This window comes from Oxyura jamaicensis, chromosome 3 (genome assembly GCF_011077185.1).
Source record: "Oxyura jamaicensis isolate SHBP4307 breed ruddy duck chromosome 3, BPBGC_Ojam_1.0, whole genome shotgun sequence".
NCBI classification, from domain to species: Eukaryota; Metazoa; Chordata; class Aves; order Anseriformes; family Anatidae; genus Oxyura; species Oxyura jamaicensis.
In genome coordinates, this window is record NC_048895.1 from 37,640,944 (window position 1) to 37,660,027 (window position 19,084).

A 19,084-nucleotide genomic window follows, 5' to 3' on the forward strand; every position below is an offset into this window, starting at 1 on the left:
ATTAAGAGAACAAATCTTACCTTACAGCAAAAGAAACATTATCTGAATACCGGAAGCATAGTGATAGTAAATACTGAACTGTAGTTCTGTTCCAGTCTTGGAGACAAAGTAGGTTCAAGAGAGAAGGAAGGGGCAAGAAAATGATCAACCTAAAATGATCTTAAAAGTTAAACATTTTCTGCTGTTTTCTGCAAAGGGAAGGCCATAACTGTTGTAGGAAATTGTATCATATCTATGTGATCTACATCAAATGCTCAGAAGCAGCTGAAAATAATTTGGACAGAAGTTTAGCATTAAGCTTTGAACAAGGGAACAGAGATACTGAAGGCTTTATTCCAGTCTGTATAAAACTGTACATTTCAACTTGCTTTTATAAAAAGAGATGACAAATCAAGTCAGACTAAAATATACAGTTGATTTTCAAACTAAGTTGTTGATATTGATAAGATCCAGAAGATAAATTTTGACAATGATTAAAATGAATTCTACTGTGCACAGCATACAATTCATTGGAATATAGCTCTCTGAACATGACTACGTTCAAGATGATTAAAGATTTCTTCTTCTGTTTCTGGAGTGAGCTGGATATTATCTTTGATTGGAGACAAGGGATCTGACTTTTTACAAGAAGGAAGTCTTTCATAATCTCTGTACAAAAGAAAGAGACAAAACAAAGCCCAGCAATGTTATGACATTATATGTTTCGAACTTAACACCTGTAAGAACATTTGGGTTGATACAACACAGGAGCCCTCACCCAACTACACACTGATCCACAAAACCAGAACAAAAGTCTATGATAGAAAGTTTTAGGTCCAATTTCACTACTGCTGAAAAACTTCACTGGAAGTTATTTAAGTGGTTTCAGATATCCTGTAAATAAAATTATAATTACTAGCTTTGCATTTGAAGCACAGTATGTATAACCCAGAGTAGAATATGGTACATGCTTCCTTAACATCTAGTCTTCTGAAGAACTGTAGTATCTTAAGTATCCTGTGAATCTTGAGGTGAGGACAAAATATTTTAGCATCCCACATGATATTTGCCATCAAAAAAAAAATATATCTGTCCACAAGGCTAATTTCAAAACACTTAAAATCTGCAAACACAATAAAAACATTCAGATCTAAGTAAGTCCTGGCAGCAGGGAAAATATTTTGAGAAACAAAAAAGAAAATCCTCTAAAAGCTAATAAACAGCTATTTTAATTACATGAAATTAAGTAATAGGTAAAAAATATACATATCTTCAGTTTATCCAGAAGAACTCCATCAATTCACTATCACTTTGAAAGCAGAACAGAACTGATGATCAACCATCCCAAAATGTGAGAGACATACAAAATGAAATAATAACAACCTTGCTTTCAATTAAGTGACAGTTTCTAATGCACCTTTGCATCTAGGCTAAGCCTTTCAGTGTTTGATGTCAAACCTAATAGCAATATCTTTCATATAAATTATGTCACACTAAGTGTACGACCTCAAAAAATGGATTTTAGTCAAGAGTTCTTGCTGGTTAGGAAAAAGCTAATGAGAAGTAAAGAGCATATTTACCAGAAATCATACTTCATGGTTATATTGAATAATGAATAAGTGAATTGGCTTAGGAAATTAAAAACTGTATGTAGAAGATATCTATCTTAAGCTGTTACCTTTATTGAATTGTTTGCAGCAAACATGTATAGAGTCTGCTTTGAAATTTTTTCCTTTGGAAAAAATTTTAAAAAGTTCACAGGCTGCTAACTAAAGGGTTAAAGCAACTTACCTTTTAAACTGGAAATTTTTCCATAGTTCACTAATGGTGGCTTGCAGTCCCAGCTTATTTTCAGCATCACAGTGATTTCTCTTCTGCACAGGGGACAGTTTTTTTCTTAATCCACTTACTTTAGCTGGTATCAATGGCTTGAGTTTTGTCACAATACGTGACCCTACTGAACCAGATTTGTGTAAACCAGGAACCTGTGAGATTTTTAATATTGAATTATAAATGGTTAAAATGAAAATCTATAATGCTGTATCAGAAAAATAGGTGCTTATAATCAGAAAAATAGAAGAGCTTTACATTGCGTTGAGGTAATGCAAACTGATTAGCCCCAACAATATATATTTACAAAGCTTCTCAAATTGAAAATGATTTGTGCCACACAGAGATAATGCAGCTCTAAGAACTGGCAAACAGCATCCGTAGGTCCTTGCATTTTAAGGAGTTGCAAAAGCACATTTGTTTGAAATATGTTTTTTAAAGTCTACTGAATATTTTTTTCCCCATGAGAACACAACAAAAAACTTTTCAAGTCCACCTTCACAATTTTAATGGAAGCCACCCTCTGGTTTCACTCTGAAAAGTATCAGTACCCCAAGGATTATTATACCTCCAGCTGGACATTTTTCTGTACCTGGAATTCAAAGTAGTTGTGCTGGGCTAGAACACACATCTCAGAAGAAACCAGTCAGAAGTTTGAAGACGTCAACTAAAGCAAAATGCATTGCTTCAGTAGATAATTTATTCTAGAGATTATATATCCTTTTTATTAAAAATGCATATATTGTTTTCAATTGTCTTCAGTTTTCAAGCACCAAATCTGTTTCCTGATATTTACAGGCACATAACTGATTTTGACAAGACCTAATTTCTGCAAATGTTAGTTTAATTTTTACATCTAGTGCTCTCATCCCTAACCACAATTACTTATAGTCCTGTCAAACACTGCTCTCACCCTTTCCCATACTGATGGGTTATTATGCTGTTTATCACCTCGGCTATTTCACTAAATGTGTACATAATACTTGGTTACTTTTTGTGGTTTTGAAAACCAACAGACCTGTAAGTTAAATTAACCAATCCCAAAGGGGGCAGAGCTGCATGTTCAGTACCCATTAAGAAAATTTAAACCAGAGTAGATTGTTTTTCTTTTGTCAATATTAGCCTCTTTGTTGAGATCACAATAACTTATAGGGCAATAATGAGCAGTAAAAAACAGAGCTGGAATGCTTCACAGAAATGACTACAAGGTCCTAAAGAACTCATTATTTTATAGGCATTGATTAAAGAAATGTTTGTTAGCTTCAGCATTAAAATTGAGAGGCTAGGCACTTTGCATTCTAGATTGGAACCAGAGCAAAAGCTGACCGCTTCCCCAGATCACCTCCCTCAATTATTAGACTTAGCTACAGATCAGCCATGTTATTTAGATCACCAAAATCAAAATTATTTATGTTTTAAGTGATCGTCCTCATCTTTGCTAAATCCAGAACTCACTATTCCCTTCATTATCTTCTTGTGTACTTAGTACCAGCAAAGATTTTCCTTGTTTTACACTTTAGTTAGCAAACCTAAGGGAAAATTGAGGCAGAAGCCGTGCTCCTCATCTCCATCCCATGCCTTCAATTCTGGCTACTTGTTCCAGTGGTCTCAGTGGTGCTACAACTCACAAGAGCTTGTGAGTATGAGCAAGCCAAAGTTCCAAAACTAACCTCTTTGTTGTTGTTGTCGTCAAGTGACATTTCAGTCAGGTAATTTTTCCAGTCCAGCTGATTTTAAGTATTATTGCTAGCACATAAAGGTAGCAGAGAGAATACATGGCCAAGAGGCCTGGTTTAAAATAACCTTACTGTCATGATGGATTTTCAGCTGATTTATATTGCCTGAAGAGCTCCAAGCATCCTGAAAATATGCTTAGATTAATTTTACATTACCTCAGTACCTTCATACCATGTATTGCCCAATATTTAATATATTCCTTCTCTCAATATACCTTTAATGCAAGAAATGACTATTTAAGCAAAACAGATTAAACACATTATTAAAAGGAAAGTCATACAACTTTCAGTCTCAGGATGATTTCATTTCATTGCTTAGCCTTGCTGAAGAGAAGCAGGCAAAATGTTATTCTAATGAAAAAGCATCAGTTTTGTAAGTAGGTGTGGAGAATGGAGAATATAAAGATGCAAGTCCCAGTTTAACACATAAATTAATAAAGTAACCACAAGGTGCCACTATTGCATAAAACAGTACTCTTTTGCAAAAAGCTTGTGATTTTTAATCTATGAGAAAGAAGCTAGTAGGGGTATACTCCAAAGAATAGAAGTGTCTTCTTTTGATTTAAGAATCTTTTGGCCAATTCTAAGGACAACATCTAAGGAACTAGAACACTCAGATATTAAGGTTTTAGAAGTTTTCTAGTCTAGATAGATAGGTAAAGCTCTTACAAATAACTTGAAGACAGGGAACGCAAATTCTTTGTTAGGCATTTAAGAAACCCCAAAGAAAGAACGTTAAGGGTGCCCAACAGGAAACGTAACTAAAGCATTGACTCTGAAGGAAAGTATAAACTCAACGTGAAAGGAGAGTCAAATGTCAAACAATGGCTATAACTAAAGCAACTAAACAAGGATGCTTCATTAAAACCTTTCCAGGTTTTTAAAAGTAAGTATGCTTTTTCTAGCCAAAGGACAGGAGACTGCTGAACCAGTAGATTCATCCATACAAGCAGTTAAATAGGATTATCTTATGACTTTATCTGAACACGACTTCAATTTGCATAATAAAACTTAAATATTTAGCATGCCAAAGGAAAACTAAGAAGAATTTTTCTTTATCTTGGCTACTTAATTTATGCTGAAGTGTTTAAAACCCCCAAAATAGCAGCCACATCAGTCATAGGGGGCCTGGTTATATTTCATCTCAGCTCTGATACAGATGAGTAAGAAAGCAATTTTCTTTTGCTAACAGGCACATTGTTAAATATTGGTTCTAGAACTTTTAGTGAAAGAACTAGCAAGAGACTACTTCTACTGAACATTGAAAATCAATGGTAAAATTAAAGGAATTCTTACCTTGATCTTTACTACCATATTCTTTCTGTCAGTTTGAACAGCAGAAGTTACTGGAGGCCTCTGAGTACATCGATTATCAACCAGTTTTGAAGTAGAGCCAAATTCCTTCAAAGAAAAAGTCATTTGGCTTTAAAAGACATTTTTACATTGTGCATATTTTTATATCCACACATCTGTAAGTTATAACGCATGTTTTCAGCGATTCTAAGAACTTACACAAAACCCTGAGCATAGTTTTAGTAAGAAACGCTATGCTGACACAAAAGGTGAGAGGACTTCTTCAACAATTACAAGAACAGAATTAAAGCATGCCAACCACTGCAATGTCACACGATGGAGAGACTAAAAACAAATGTAAAGAACAGACTTGATTTAAGCTAGTAAGTAAATCTATACTACGCAAGCATAATAAACACTAAAAAGTTGTGTGAGCAGGAGTTACACGATCTGCAGAATATCAATTAAAGAGAACTTCACAGCATAATTTCTTTCTTAATGAAAAGTAAAAGCAAATGCTGAGAAGTCTTGTTTTCTTACTTCTGTTTCTGAATTATTGTTACACACTTGTGGCATCTTTGGAGACTCCAAATTATATTCTGATGGCTCACAAGACCCTTGAGACTGCGAGGAACAGTTCAGTTCTGTTAAGGGGGAGGATTCTTCATCAGATTCATACACCACCCCACTCCCTGCTTGTACTCCATTAATGTCATCTGCCTGGGATGCCACGCAGTTGCTTCTCTGTTGGTCAAAGTGCTGTGAAGATATGATATTAGATAGACCAGGATTTCTTGAATTATTTCCAAGGCTGCTAAACCACTGGAAGCAACTTTTCTGTGTTTCTCCAGGAAGCAATGAGATAGTCCTTGTTTTTTCAGTTCCTGAAAACAGAGAAGCATCTTCTGCTACATGTTTTGCCTCCTGTTTCTTGCATTCCTCCTCAACATCTTGAATTTCACCACTGTCATTCTTTGCTCTACAATCAAGCTCATCTGCTTCATTGCAGAAAAACCTAAGGGGGGGGGGGGGAAAAAGAAATTAAATATAATACAGGTGAAGGCAACAAAGAAAGCCACTGCAAATGAGTATTTCATCTCCAAAATCCAACAGTTAATTTTACACATCCATTGAATTCTTGAATTGCACTTGCAGACAGGTTATTTTGACCATGGGCAAGTCACTATAGTCTTGATCTTCTAGTCCTTCCTGACAGCATTTAAAAGACAACAGTAAAGTAATTGTCATATTATATTTCACTAGGAAAAGCATCTGTAAATGCAGTGTTCATTGACTAAAGATACTAGTAAGTTCTTCATCTGAAAAAGGGAAAGATCTAGGAATCCTACAAAATTTAAGGGTATATTCATTAATTGTTATAAAGCTAAATAGTGATGAAATTCTTCACTGCTTCTTATTGAGGAATCTCAAATCTGTTCTCATTCTATGGCAGCAGCTCTGAAGGGCAAGTACTAGTAACTAGTCTTTAAAAAAAAAAAAAACTGAGCATTTATTTGGAGAAAAAGCTACCACCACTGACAATTCTTAATCTTTGCTGCAATGTTACAAATCTTTGAGCTCAGGAGGGTGTAAGTTAGAAAATGTTAGTATAAGATTATTTTACAAAGTTGGACATCTTTGAAACATGCAAATCTTAAGATTATTTAAGGTAAAAATCACAATAAGAAAGAATTGTGATAATCATTTATAAAAACAATTCAAGTAGGTGTGGTCAAACACAACAAACCAAAAACCAGAGAAACACAAGTTCCTCTTCTCAAAGTACTGGTGCAGAAATAAGCATTATCTGAATGGGGTTTGGTAAAATGAGTTGTCAGACAGTATGACCAGGTACAGCTTCAAAAAAAATAGTAATGATGTCAATACACAAGTAGATGCTTGTTTATGTGGCACAAAGAGGTTATACTTCTTCTAATTAAAAAATAGTTATCACATGACCTGTAATAGTATGGCCAATTCCTAGCTAACTGATATCCAGAAACTAGACTGTATTGAATCTAGAGTGTATTGAATTGCTTCAGTCTTCATTGCTACAGTAAAAAAGTTGATATTCTTTATTTATGTATGTATTTATGATATCTTATCTATCTCACATACTTCATGTCTAGCACAAGGAGTTCTCCATCTCAGCTCAAGACTACAAGTACAGGAAAAAAAGTTATTATCTTTTTCAGTATTCAAGTTATTTCAGCAACTAGGATATCAAATAGTATCTTACTACTTACTGAAACATGTTATGCAAGCATACCTGCTTCTTGTTCCTGGAACAAGTACAGCATCCCTCTGCTTGTTTTTCCGTTGCAGAAAGGAAGCAAATGTATTTCTAACTCTGGGCAGGGAGTTAGAGTTCTCTTTAGTGGCAGAATTCCCTGAAGAATCACTGCTTCGTATTGCAGAGACGTTATTTTGTGGCTGAGCATTTTCATCACTTTCCTCCTTGAATTTTTTTGCTTTTGAAAATGAATACTGGTTCAACAGATCTCCATCCGAGAGTTCTTCCAAATCTAATTTAAGAATCCAAAGGCAATTTAAGAATCACTGTAGAAGCTTGTTCTAGAATTAAATAGTTATGAAAAGACTAAACATCGCATTAGTTAGCCTCACAGGCTTAAAACTATTCTTGACAATACACTTGAGAAGTCTTTAAACAGAGCTTTTTTCTAGTACATAGGCTTAAAGTAACTTTGAAAAGGTAGATGGAGCAAAGGCATAACAGCTGAGATTAAGAAGAGCACACACTGTAATTCAAATTTGTTTCTTTTAAAAATACTGAGCTAGAAGTCTGTGGCTATTGAACTAGTTAATTTTGATAAGCCAAGGAATAGGAAAATACCAGGAGTAACAAAGGCAAAGAAGAAACCCTAGTAGCATCATCAGAAAAAAAGATTAAGATGAAGAGAAGATACTTAACCTATCAAGTGATGTACAATGGGAGCAGAGAGCTCTTTCTATAAAGAACCAACAGATTATTTCAGCCCATATAACTTCGGCATCCATATAACTTGTCTTAGGTATATAAGACAAGATAGCACAGATCTACAACTTCAGAAAACTGGAGCAAAGGAACTAGGCAGCACAGTGTTAGAAAAGTACAGAAAACTAAGTTTTCTATGCAGCTAAATTTCACCTCTATGAAAGGTAACCACTTTAATTTCTTTGCATACTATTAAAAGATAGAAATTAAACCCAAAATAGCTAAAATATTGAGCAAATTGTATTAAAAATAATTGCAGTCGAGGACAAAAATTTTATAACAAATCATAGCAAAAAAAAAACAAACTGCTGCAAAAAGTTGGCACCAAACGGTTATTACTTAGGCTTTTATATTATTTTTTCAGTCTAGCAGATTGTTAAAAACAGAACATGAACAACAAAAGTTAAAGCTTTATACCTCCAAAATCTCATGTCATCATGCCAAAGATAGAAGGTAGTAGAAAAGAAAGGATTCTATTATTTATTTAATAAAACATACCACTTCTTCGCCTTTTTGCTAAGAGCTCTTTGCCTGGAAGTTTTAACCCTTTGATACTGATTTTCTTCTCAGTGCCTTTAGTTGTTGATTTCTCAGGTAAATGAGTTATATGAGGAACAGTATCTGTACTAGGGCCAAGCTTGTAGTCTCTGCTCCAAATGCTATTTATATGATTAGCATGTCTGTCATTCCAGTCACGACTTCTCTGCTGCATAGGCTACAAAACAAAATTGTAAGTCAGACATAGGCTTATAAATTTGCCTTCTAAATAAGACTTCCTGATTTGGCATATGGGCATTTTGACATTTGCACAACCATTGCTGACATGGCTACCCTACACAAACTTTTTTTTGTTCCCACATTTCTTACTTTCTTTTTCCTCTGTGCTGCAATGACTTCTTTATTCCTATATGGCACAAGTGACTAATTGTTCTTCTCAAAGTTAGAGGTTTACTTCTATTCCAAAGGCCTAACTTAGAAAAATACTTAGTAAAACAAAGTCAAATGCCTTAAAGAGTACCAGTTTACTTGTACAGAGAATGAGATCTAAGGATTTTGTAAGCCACTGGTCACCTGATTTATGGTAGTCTTCTCTGGATGCTCCAATACAAACATTTAGCTAATTTAATTGAGATCAAGTCTTCGACTGTAAAATAATACAGTCGACAGAAGAGGAAACAAGAATCCCAAGTGTCACATATCTAATAGAGTTCTCCATTAACAGCTTTCCATGCCCTGGATTTTTTTAAATTATTTTTTTAAGGTAAGAATAGAAGGATGTAGGCAATTATTCAAAGAATATTTCAAAATATTTTATTGTTCCTATTGTTGTCCATACTTTGTTTACTAACATGTCCATTAAGGAGGTTTAAAAAAAAGATTTAATTATGCAAAGGTGCAGTCTAGGCTGCACAATTATTTACTTAAACTTTCTCATCTTAGATCAGAAGAAAGTATTATATGACAAGGATCCATTTGGGATTATTCTGCACGTAACCAAATAATTTCTCTTGACCACTTACTTTCCTAGATATTTAAGGTGCTCCAGGTCCATTTAGGTCAGAATATTTATCTGCCTACTTTTTTTAAGAAACTGCAGAATCTTTAAAGCAAAATGAAAAAATACACAAAACTAGGATAAGAGCATGATGGCAAATACATTTTGCCATTGTCAAAATAAGCAGAGTGACCCAAGAACTAACAATTAAAATAAAGGAAGAGAGTCAGAAAATAATTAAAAAGCATGTGTTATCAGAACAGCAATCAGTCAGAAACCAATGGCTCTTAAAGCCACGCCCTTGTATTTACATTTTTTAGCATATTTTAGATGATATACTAAGAGATTTTATTGGTTATAACTTTTAAAAAATATAAATTTCAGTTTTCCAGTGGCATACGAATAGTTCATTTTGTGTGGGAGTTTGCAAAACTGCCAGAATGCATCAGCATCTAGCATTACCTTGTGGACTCTTTAGTGAGTAGATGAGTTGTAAAGTCAACAGTAACTGCTGTTGTTACTGTGCTCAGTAATTACTATTAAGAGGTTTTTGAAGATGCTGCAAAAGTTTGTAGGCTACGTATCACTTCAAAGATACTTCTATATCTGGAAATATGAATATGCTACTCATAAACTGAAATTAAGAGAGTGAAACTTTTATGTTGGATTGTTCTTTGAATCATACTTGGTATTTTTGTTGAAAAATACTATTTCTGTAGTAACAGAATAGCTTTCACTGCCAAGTCAGTTACGGATAACATTCAACTGTATTTTTCCATGAATGTTCATGTTCAAACCCATCATTACCTTAGTATATAGCTTAGAATAAAGGTATTACCTGTGTAGTATCGGGGTTATAGTTATCGATGCGTTCCATTGTATCAATATCAATATTGCCAATGGCAATTTGAAAAGCAGTAGTGTCACCAAAGTGCCTGTCCCCATTGCATTAAAGGAAAATACCTAAATATTACAATAAATTTAAAGACCTGTAGCATTAAAGTCAGAACAGCTGCTTTCAATTTTGTGTTAAAAAAGAGTATTATCCACAAGCATTGTTACTACTAGCTCACTTAATCTGATGCAATAGCAATCATAATAGATCTGCAATACTTGGCAAGCCTGTAAAGCTGAAAGGAAAGCCTTCAATCATTAACAGGAAAGTTGCCATCTTTCTTCTTCTTAGCCTCTGGGAACAGATATTAATCAGCTTGAAAAAACACACAAAACCAGTAATTACTTAAATGATCTGTTTCTTCATTTTCCTCATTTTCCATGAGGAAATTTCTGACACAAGTGGTGAAATGCTATTTGTTTTGTAGGAAGACTATCTAGTCAAACAGTGAACACATAGGTTAGGCACTTATAGCGAGAATTAGTGTGGCAGAGATAACACAACACAGGCACAAACTAAATACAGTCACAAAGAAATTAAGCCACTGAAATACAACCTGTGTTTAAGAATTTGTGGTCTACATTTAGAAAAGGACATAGCTCCCAGTTAAAATGATAGGTCATTTCTTAATATTCAATTAACCACTGCACTTAAAAAAATAAGACCAGAGCAAAAAGGAAGGAAAAACAACCTTTATAATACTGCATGCAGGTTTTAGCCAATAGGAGAGGTGCAATGAAATACAACGTAAGACAACTGTTCCCACCTATTTTGCCCCCACTATTTTGTTACAGAAAGGATACCGTCCTGCATAAATTAGTGTTTCTGGATCAATATCATCAGCATACACATTCAGAGGAACTAATTTTCTGTTGACAGGATCAAAAACTAACTGATAAAGGAATGTATTATTGGCACGTGTAAAACCCTGTACGTATTCTTCTGATACGGTTATATTCATCTTCAAGTAATGCCCCATTTTCTTAATAACCTGTCCAAAAAAACCAACAAAATCTGCTTAACCGCTGCATTTAAATATAGCAAAATTCCATAGATATCTTCAAAAGCAGTATTTCAAGACATTCAGTCTTAAACAGAAGACCTTCAGTCTTCAGCAGAATTTCAGTGTTAGCACGTAATAGAAGCATTATGTGAAGAGAAGAAATACAGTTCTCAAAAAACACAACACCCACAAAAGGGTAATTACACTTCAATTACTAGATATCTTTGCTCGCCCTTAAATGTAGAATGTGTCCCATTGCAACAAAACAGCTTAAACTAGATAGGGGATGAGAAGAGGGGTAAAGGGGAAGCCTTGTACATTGTTTTGCCACTTCAAGCTGTTTACAGTCACAGAAATAACACAACCTAAGTAATGAAGTCTTCTTCACGTCCTTGAAATAAACATGAAATCTGAATAGGAACACAGAATGTCTCCTTAAGGTATATTTGTTAAAATTAATGGATATCAAATTTTATAATTTATATTACCAGAAACTGAAAGCAGTATGTGGATGCTTTTAGTATAGGAAAAAGCTGAACTAATCAAAATTTTCACCCATTACTGGCCACAAAAATACAGATTTATTCAGTAGTTCCTACTATACATTGTTACTGAACCACTCTACAGTAAGTTCCTAATAATTCACTGACTACTGCATTTTTCAGTTCCATAGAAGGAGGATCATATTATTTTGAAGATCAGTTCTGTCATACTGCCAAAGACAAGAATCTTTCATCCTCCCCAGATAAAAAAGCAGTTGCATTTGGTCATGTATCCTAAATACAGGCTGTTTACTAATCTTAGTAAGAGATACCAATTCTGATGGGCACTGTTGGACTACTTTTCATCTTTTGACTTTCCTAAAACACTGTTGGAAAATAGCAGTGAGGAGTCACATAGCAATTTACTAGGTGAAAAGCTTTTCAACTGAAAATACTGCCATTATGCTCACAAAAAAGCAAAAGCACATTAGCTTAAAGAAAGTTGTTGGAATGGGAAAAGCTCAGTTTCTTTTCTAGTTCCACAATTACTTTGACGTATGTTTTACATGACAAAACATTTTAGAACTAAAAACAGTTACTTGTGTACAGCATGCCAGAGAAAAAAAACACTGAAGCATACATGTTACTTAAGATGATAATGCATACGTAAGTAATTTTTTGGATTAGTTTACCTGCCTCCAGGACAGACATGTAAAATACTTTTCTTAATAGCTCAAACTGTTCTCCATTACTGTCTAGACAGAAGTTATTCCCACTATTAGCAACTGTAATTCCTAATATTAGAATTGCTTTCGTTACATAGGAAAAAAGTTACCTTAGTTTGCACTATACCATTTTTTTTATATACTAGAAAGACATTATGGAAGAAAATGTCTGTGTCAGTATATACATAATTAAACACAAAAAGAGAATAAAATAAAATTCCCTCCCTCCTCCAGAGAAGTAAGAGTGTACTTTAGGTACTGGAAGGCCACATTCTTCTCAAAACAGAGAAAGCCAAGAACCTCACGTTTTCAATTCCGTGTTAACATCAGAAACAGATACAGACGAATACCCAACACAGGGTGCTAAAGCAAAATTACCTTTATAATATCTGGATTGTTAGCAAGTTTTAGCAACTTGCACGCTTTAACTAACCCAATTCCATGGATTGATGGGAGGTAGTCACAACCAGAAAGAATACACATATAGCGGAATTTCTCTTCTGTGAAAACATTTCCAAGCTGCTTGCAGTTTCCTAATCGAGCTTGATCTATCTCTAGTCCATTTCCAAACTTGTCAATTTTCAAAAACACCTGGAAATTAAGAGGAAGTGAAAACAATGATTTTCACTTGTACAAGCTCATTGTTCCATCTGTACATATGCTGGTTTGTCACACTTGATGGAAACTACATGGAAATAATAATAATAATAAATAAGATGGAAACTCTTATCTCTTCAGTTTCCCTGAATTATTGTAACAAAGTAAAGTCAAACATATTTAGCAATTTTGAACTCTGTTTTAACATATCAGTGAGAGATAAGGGCTCTTAATGTTTTCTTCCATACCTTTTTACATCCAAAAGCTAAAAGATCAGAATCTTCTGTAATTATGGCTTGAACCAAGCCAGCCTTATTAAGATAGGCCAACTGAGCATCAGCTTCATAAGGAGCCACAATACAATCAACTCCATGGGTTCGTGCAGCCTGCACATAAACAGGAAACATACAAGCATTTAACAGCAATTTCCAGCAATCATTTAGACACCTGGAAACAAAAGAACTCCTACTTCAAAGAAATGAAACATTGATTTTTATTTTTAAATCACCCGTTATGTCCTCCACCAATTAAAGTCCTATTTTTCACATTTAAAATCCCGGTTTCAAGGAGTACAGACTGGCCTACAAAAACAGCCTTTCCTGCATTGGTCTGTAACACTGCACATACTGACCACAACCACAAGCTTCAAACTCATACACATTATAGTTTGGACAAAGAAAACAGCAGTACAACAAATGTAATATTTTGATAAAGATTCTATGATTGCAGTGGAAGTGTTGCAAAGAGTGACTGCAAAGGCTTTTAAGCAGCTAAAAACGTTTCCATAGTCTAGTTTCAGGAACTATCCTGAGGTAGGTGTTTAAGGAGTCTCGTTTTTTTCATGGCAGAAAGAAAATTCTAGATGCTATCTAAGTCAGTTTATGGCTTTAAGAAGAGTTGTATTTTAATTGACAAGTCACTACTATTTACAAAACTGAGCATGATAAATCTGAAGCAAAGTTAAATTTAAATACACCTAGCATAACCCAGTGGATGCAGTACAGTTACAGATTAAGAGACAAGAGGCGTGGGGAATATCTTTCTTGCCTATGGAGATGCAGTAGTGGTGTAGCCATACAAAAGCAGAGTAAGACATCCTACTAATTGTATATATTTTTTAAACTGTTGATCACAACAGCACTGGCAACTTACTTTAATGACTTCATGAGCCATAGCATGGGTAACATTTACACTGCGTGCAAAACATTCCCTAGCTTCTGAAAGTTTCCCTTCCCGCAACAACTGCTTCCCTTTCAGAAGACCAGCTTGACGCTTCCTGAAATATAAATAAAAATATCCACCAACATCTGATTATTTTTCACTTAGAAGAACAGTTATTAGGGAGGACTAAGAGACACTGATGGGAAAGGGGGAAAAATTGTTTCACAGCTGAGTACTTCCCCAGTCTATCCTACCATGTAACATTTGAAGAGTAACTGCAAGTCACTGTATCACAAAGAATGTTAGATTGGCATGTTGAAATGCATAGTGAGAAAATGGTGACAACTCAAATCAGCCATGAAAAGGAAGAGTTGCACCCATACTTGGGATGCAATAAATCTTGGGAGTATCTAATGTCAGATACGCACTGGTTTGGAGGAGGGAAGGCATTATTTTGTTTCAAACACTGGAAATTGTTTGCTCCACACTGAAGGAAACATATGCCCAGAACTGATAAGTAAAATTCTCACAGCTTCAGTGAGATGTCCTGATAGATAGGGACAAGCCTGAATCCAAATTGGAAACCAGTTCATCTGATGATTTGTAGAGAATTAGGAAGATGGTATCGATTTTAGATACAATTGTATCATGAATAAATATTTTTGACCAGAGAGATCGTAAGAGTGGATTCAACTGAAAGCTTTTAACACATTACAGGAAGTAATGCTCAGATATTTGCTTCCTTCCTCTATAGAAGTGCTTTCATTTATGAAGTGCATTTCTATTTTTGGAATGAAACCTCTAAGAAGAGGCTTGTATGATTTTAAATGTAAATTAAGTGAAGTAACACTATATTGCAGAAAAGATTACCAAAGATTACTACCTGATGACTACCTGATGAGTCTGAAGTTTCTCCATCTATGAAAATGAACGGCAGTGTTAAACATGGTACTTTATTTGCAAATCAATACTTACTCTCGTCGTGCCTTTTCCACTTCCTTTTTAGAAGGTAGGGTGCATCCATCAAATACCAAAATTGGTTTAATTCCAAATGAGAGGAGCATATCAACAAGTTTCATACAGAAAGCTACATAACTGCATCAACAAGAGTAAGAAAAGAAAAATAAACTTTATTGTTCAAAGATTTTAATTAGAAACATATTTCCCTAGCACCACATAAAGAACAAAAACACACAAATGCTTTAAGAAATTCATGCTTCATCTCCCAGCTCAAAACTGGACTGACTGTTACTATTATGGAAAATACCATAAGAACTCAAGCAGCACTCAATTCGATTTTGCTACAGTAGGATGCACACTACCAAAGCTCGCAAGTTTCAACATGGGTCATCTTTTCAGTTTTAGCAACTCTGTCCATAACGGGCAGGGAAACAGGCAGCAGATAAGCACAGTATGTTGTCTTTCCCTGGAGCTTTTTCAAAGGCACAGTAAATGAACTTTTGTGGAGTGGAGAAGCAATGAGTTATGAAACCTCTCTTCATGGAACTGATTCTTGCTCAGATGGTGGATACGTGCTACGGACAGAAAAATCTGTACAACGAGATCGTTTCATCTGTGACTAAAGTCAATAGCAGCTGTAAGCAGTAAGCGCATTACAAACTATGATGATCAATGAAAAGGTTTTTCACGTTTCTTTCTTTTAAGGACAGAGTTTAAAGCAGCAACAGCAGTCTTTCTATCACTAAGGGGGCAGGGAGGGGAAGAAAGGGGATACAGGAGCATTTATTCAGAGAATATGAGCATGTAAAAAACTGGATTTGGAGCTACAAAACAAACCCCAAAATAATAATGATTTTTAAAAGACAATGGTAAATAAGTCTGTAACTATACAATAAATCAATTCAGATGAAATTTAAAGTGTGGGTTTCCACACTACTGTTAAAGTGCCAGTCCAAGATCAGTGATCACAGGCACATGGAAAAATATATATTTTTAATTAAATACATTTAGTTATGTTCAATTATTTCACTGTTCTCTATGATTATACTTTTTTTTTGTTGTTCTGCCTGTCAATTTCTTTTAACTGAATTATATTATTCTCAGAACTCCAAGGGATTTCCACTATCTTCAAAGGCAGGTAGCAGAGCTGCTCGAAACTCTACAGTTCTTCTAATCAACAGATGTAAAAATTAAAGATTCGAATCAATTTGTGAACTATAAACTCTCTCGTCTCCAAACAGAGATTTAATAAAAATCTCGTAGATGAAGCTTAGTCCAGACTAACTAGCGTTGTTTTATTTCTGAAGAGATAAAGAATTCATCCTCTTTTAAAATAATTTATCCATTTAAAAAAAAATCTAAAACCCAGTTTTCCAAAGAGATGGCAAGAACACATGCAAATCTGACCCAGGCTCCAAAGCTGGACTTGAATCACGGCCACGATTTTTATTCATTTCCTCCCTTAAAGGTACGGTAATGTAAGTGAAAAATCCACATTATATTAGAAGATCTACTGATACTGAAAATATTATGTTAGGCAAAAAACTAAAAATCAGAGCAGGGTACTTTATTTAGAGCACAACGCACCTACCAGAACCCCTTGGTATTGTTACAAGGTTTCATCACACAGCAGTATTTATAGTCGCTTTGTTCAGATAAGGTTCCTGGAAATAGCACTGTATTTGAGACGTGATTTACATCTACAGAACCTCAGAACGATTAGATTTCGGGAACATGCTGGGGGAGATATGACCCAAAAACTTAGCTTTTCTGCGTTTGTATCTTAAAATATTTTAGCATATATTCCCCCACCCAGTATTTACTGGGATATTTACTCTGCCCAGCTGCAGCTGAAAAGCTATTTACTTACAGCCACCATTTCCACTTCCAAAAATCACTACTGGGAGCGAGACCTCAGAAGCTTTATCTCAGGTTAACAAGCCTTTAGCTTGTATAAAGGCCAAGAGCGAAGCGTTAACAGCCACTTACTGATCCGTCGGCTCCCCCTTGGCCAGTTTCTCGGCGCAGGCATAGGCGCCTTTGTGCAGCCAGCAGTAGGTGTCCACAGCCACCGCCTGTCCCCGGTACTTCTTCACGTGCGCGGGCTCGGCGGCCTCCTTGAGAAACTGCAGCAAGCCCTGGATCCCCATGGCGCTGCCCACACCGGACCGGGGAAGCTCGAAGCGTTATCAGGGCTCCCAGCCCCAGGCTCCCCGCCCGAAGACCCGAGCGGCGGCCCCGGCTCCCCGCCGCGGCCCAGGAGGGGACGAAAGAGCCCCAACCGCCACCGGCGCCGCTGCCTCGCTGCGGGAGAAAAGAGGAGGCCCAGGCGCTGCCCGCGCGGCGGCCGTACGGGGCTTTCAAGCAGCGCGCGCTCAGCCCTTCGCCCCGCCCTCCCCGCGGCGGACTACAGCCCCCGGCATGCCCCGCGAGGCACTGGGGCGGGAATGAGCCCCGCCCGCTTCGGGATGGCCGCCATTTGGGGGGGGCGGGGGCGGTCCCTGTCAGGGGGCTGGGAGGTGGGAGTGGGGGTTTGGAGGTGGCGGAGATCCGTAACTTTTCTGGTAGTGGGAAGTTAAAATAAAAAATGCAGAAAAAACAACTTAAGTGGTATTTGTGTCTGTTGCCTCCTTACAATACCTACACGTAAAGAACCGAAACACTAAAGAAGTTAAAAACTTAGGGAGATCCAAACAGGGCTGAATAAGGCACCGAGGTACGGTAACGGTCAGGCTGTGCTGTTGCTGTAAGCGATTTTCCAGAGGAGCCGTGAGATGCCAGTCATGCTGAACAAACCTCTTCTGCCAGCGTTCCTCACAGCGATTACTCCAGATGAGCTCAGTTCCAGCAGAGGATCTGCGACCTGCAGTTGAAGGCAGTGTACACATAACAGCAAACGTGAAAATCACAAACACCAGGTATACTGGAGCCAAAAGGCGGCACGGAGTTCTGCAGGATGTGACAGGGACTTAGCCCCACAGCTAGCCCAGTGAAGGGGGGGAGAGAGTGGAAGCAGGTCACTGACTACAAGGGGAGAGGCCAGGGACAGATGGTACTGCGCCGAAACCCTGGGTTTACTGTAAGAATCGGTGCTAAAAGTTAGAAATTTAAATCTGTATATGCATTCTAGTGTAACAGCTTTCATTAAAAACAAAGCCTGGAACATCCGTATCCCATAGTGAAATTTGAAGTGGTTCACAGAGGAATTTTACAAGAATAGCCAAACTACATAAATAAAAAAAGGCGTGAAAGAAACGTTTTTATTTCAGAGATCTAGTTAATGTTTTGGGACATCTCATGCATGGGATTGACTTCCTATTTAAACATCTGCTACAATTCAGCTGCAGTATCTCAGTCTGCCTATTTGACACATTAAACACAGTCAACTGTAGTTTGATAGCCAACATGTGGTCTGCACATGCCACAGACTAGGACAACAAAGCACTCTATAGTGCCAGCCTTAAATTCTCCCTACTGGCAACACACGTGCTGGAACATTAAACAGTCTCAGACTGATTTTATTCAGGATTTTTCATATCTTCAGGAAATACATCTTCATATCTTTACTGAGTGCAAGTGCAGTCTAGAAACAGTAAAGGGGCAGAAGATTAGAACCAAAGAAAGGCTATGCACACAATACTGAATTATGCAAATTTTCTCTGCACTCTTACGAAAACCTTCATTTGTTGAGTTAGCTTTCATAAAATGGAAATGAATACAGGAGTGTGTGCATATTTCCAGCTGTGTACAATGAGATCACTTGGCCGCAAGTCTTGCCAACACTCTAGAAAGTAACACTGCATTGGAATAGAGTTGTTTTTTTTTTTTTTTTTTTAAATTGATTTTCTGATTTTTTATTTTTTTTAAGCATTATGTTTAATTACTTCATTAAGCTGCCCTTAGCAGAGGTCTCTGAGGTTGGTGATTGAATCC

At 36.4% G+C, this 19,084-nt stretch overlaps 1 protein-coding gene across 1 annotated transcript; it reads right to left on the reverse strand.

The window, feature by feature from the left end:
- Positions 1 to 299: 299 nt before the first annotated feature.
- On the reverse strand, positions 300 to 17,587 carry EXO1 (exonuclease 1). Its single transcript, XM_035323137.1, has 13 exons — positions 17,141 to 17,587; positions 15,167 to 15,286; positions 14,183 to 14,306; positions 13,279 to 13,416; positions 12,812 to 13,024; positions 11,027 to 11,214; positions 10,167 to 10,263; positions 8,332 to 8,548; positions 7,108 to 7,363; positions 5,379 to 5,853; positions 4,842 to 4,946; positions 1,771 to 1,964; positions 300 to 648 (listed from the first exon to the last, which is right to left on the reverse strand). Exons 1-13 carry the CDS (start codon positions 17,299 to 17,301, stop codon positions 507 to 509), a joined length of 2,430 nt encoding a protein of 809 aa, XP_035179028.1. The 5' UTR covers positions 17,302 to 17,587; the 3' UTR covers positions 300 to 506.
- Between the last annotated feature and the right edge of the window lie 1,497 nt (positions 17,588 to 19,084).

What these genes read in the sequence shown, in the direction of transcription:
- EXO1 (XM_035323137.1), bottom strand. Translation starts at nt 17,301, where the DNA reads ATGGGGATCCAGGGCTTGCTGCAGTTTCTCAAGGAGGCCGCCGAGCCC. An exon ending in TGGCTCATGAAGTCATTAAA is followed by an intron (nt 13,417 to 14,182) that starts GTAAGTTGCCAG and finishes GTTTATGTGCAG; the next exon opens with GCTGCACGAACCCATGGAGT. An exon ending in ATAACCCCGATACTACACAG is followed by an intron (nt 8,549 to 10,166) that starts GTAATACCTTTA and finishes TTTGTTTTGTAG; the next exon opens with CCTATGCAGCAGAGAAGTCG.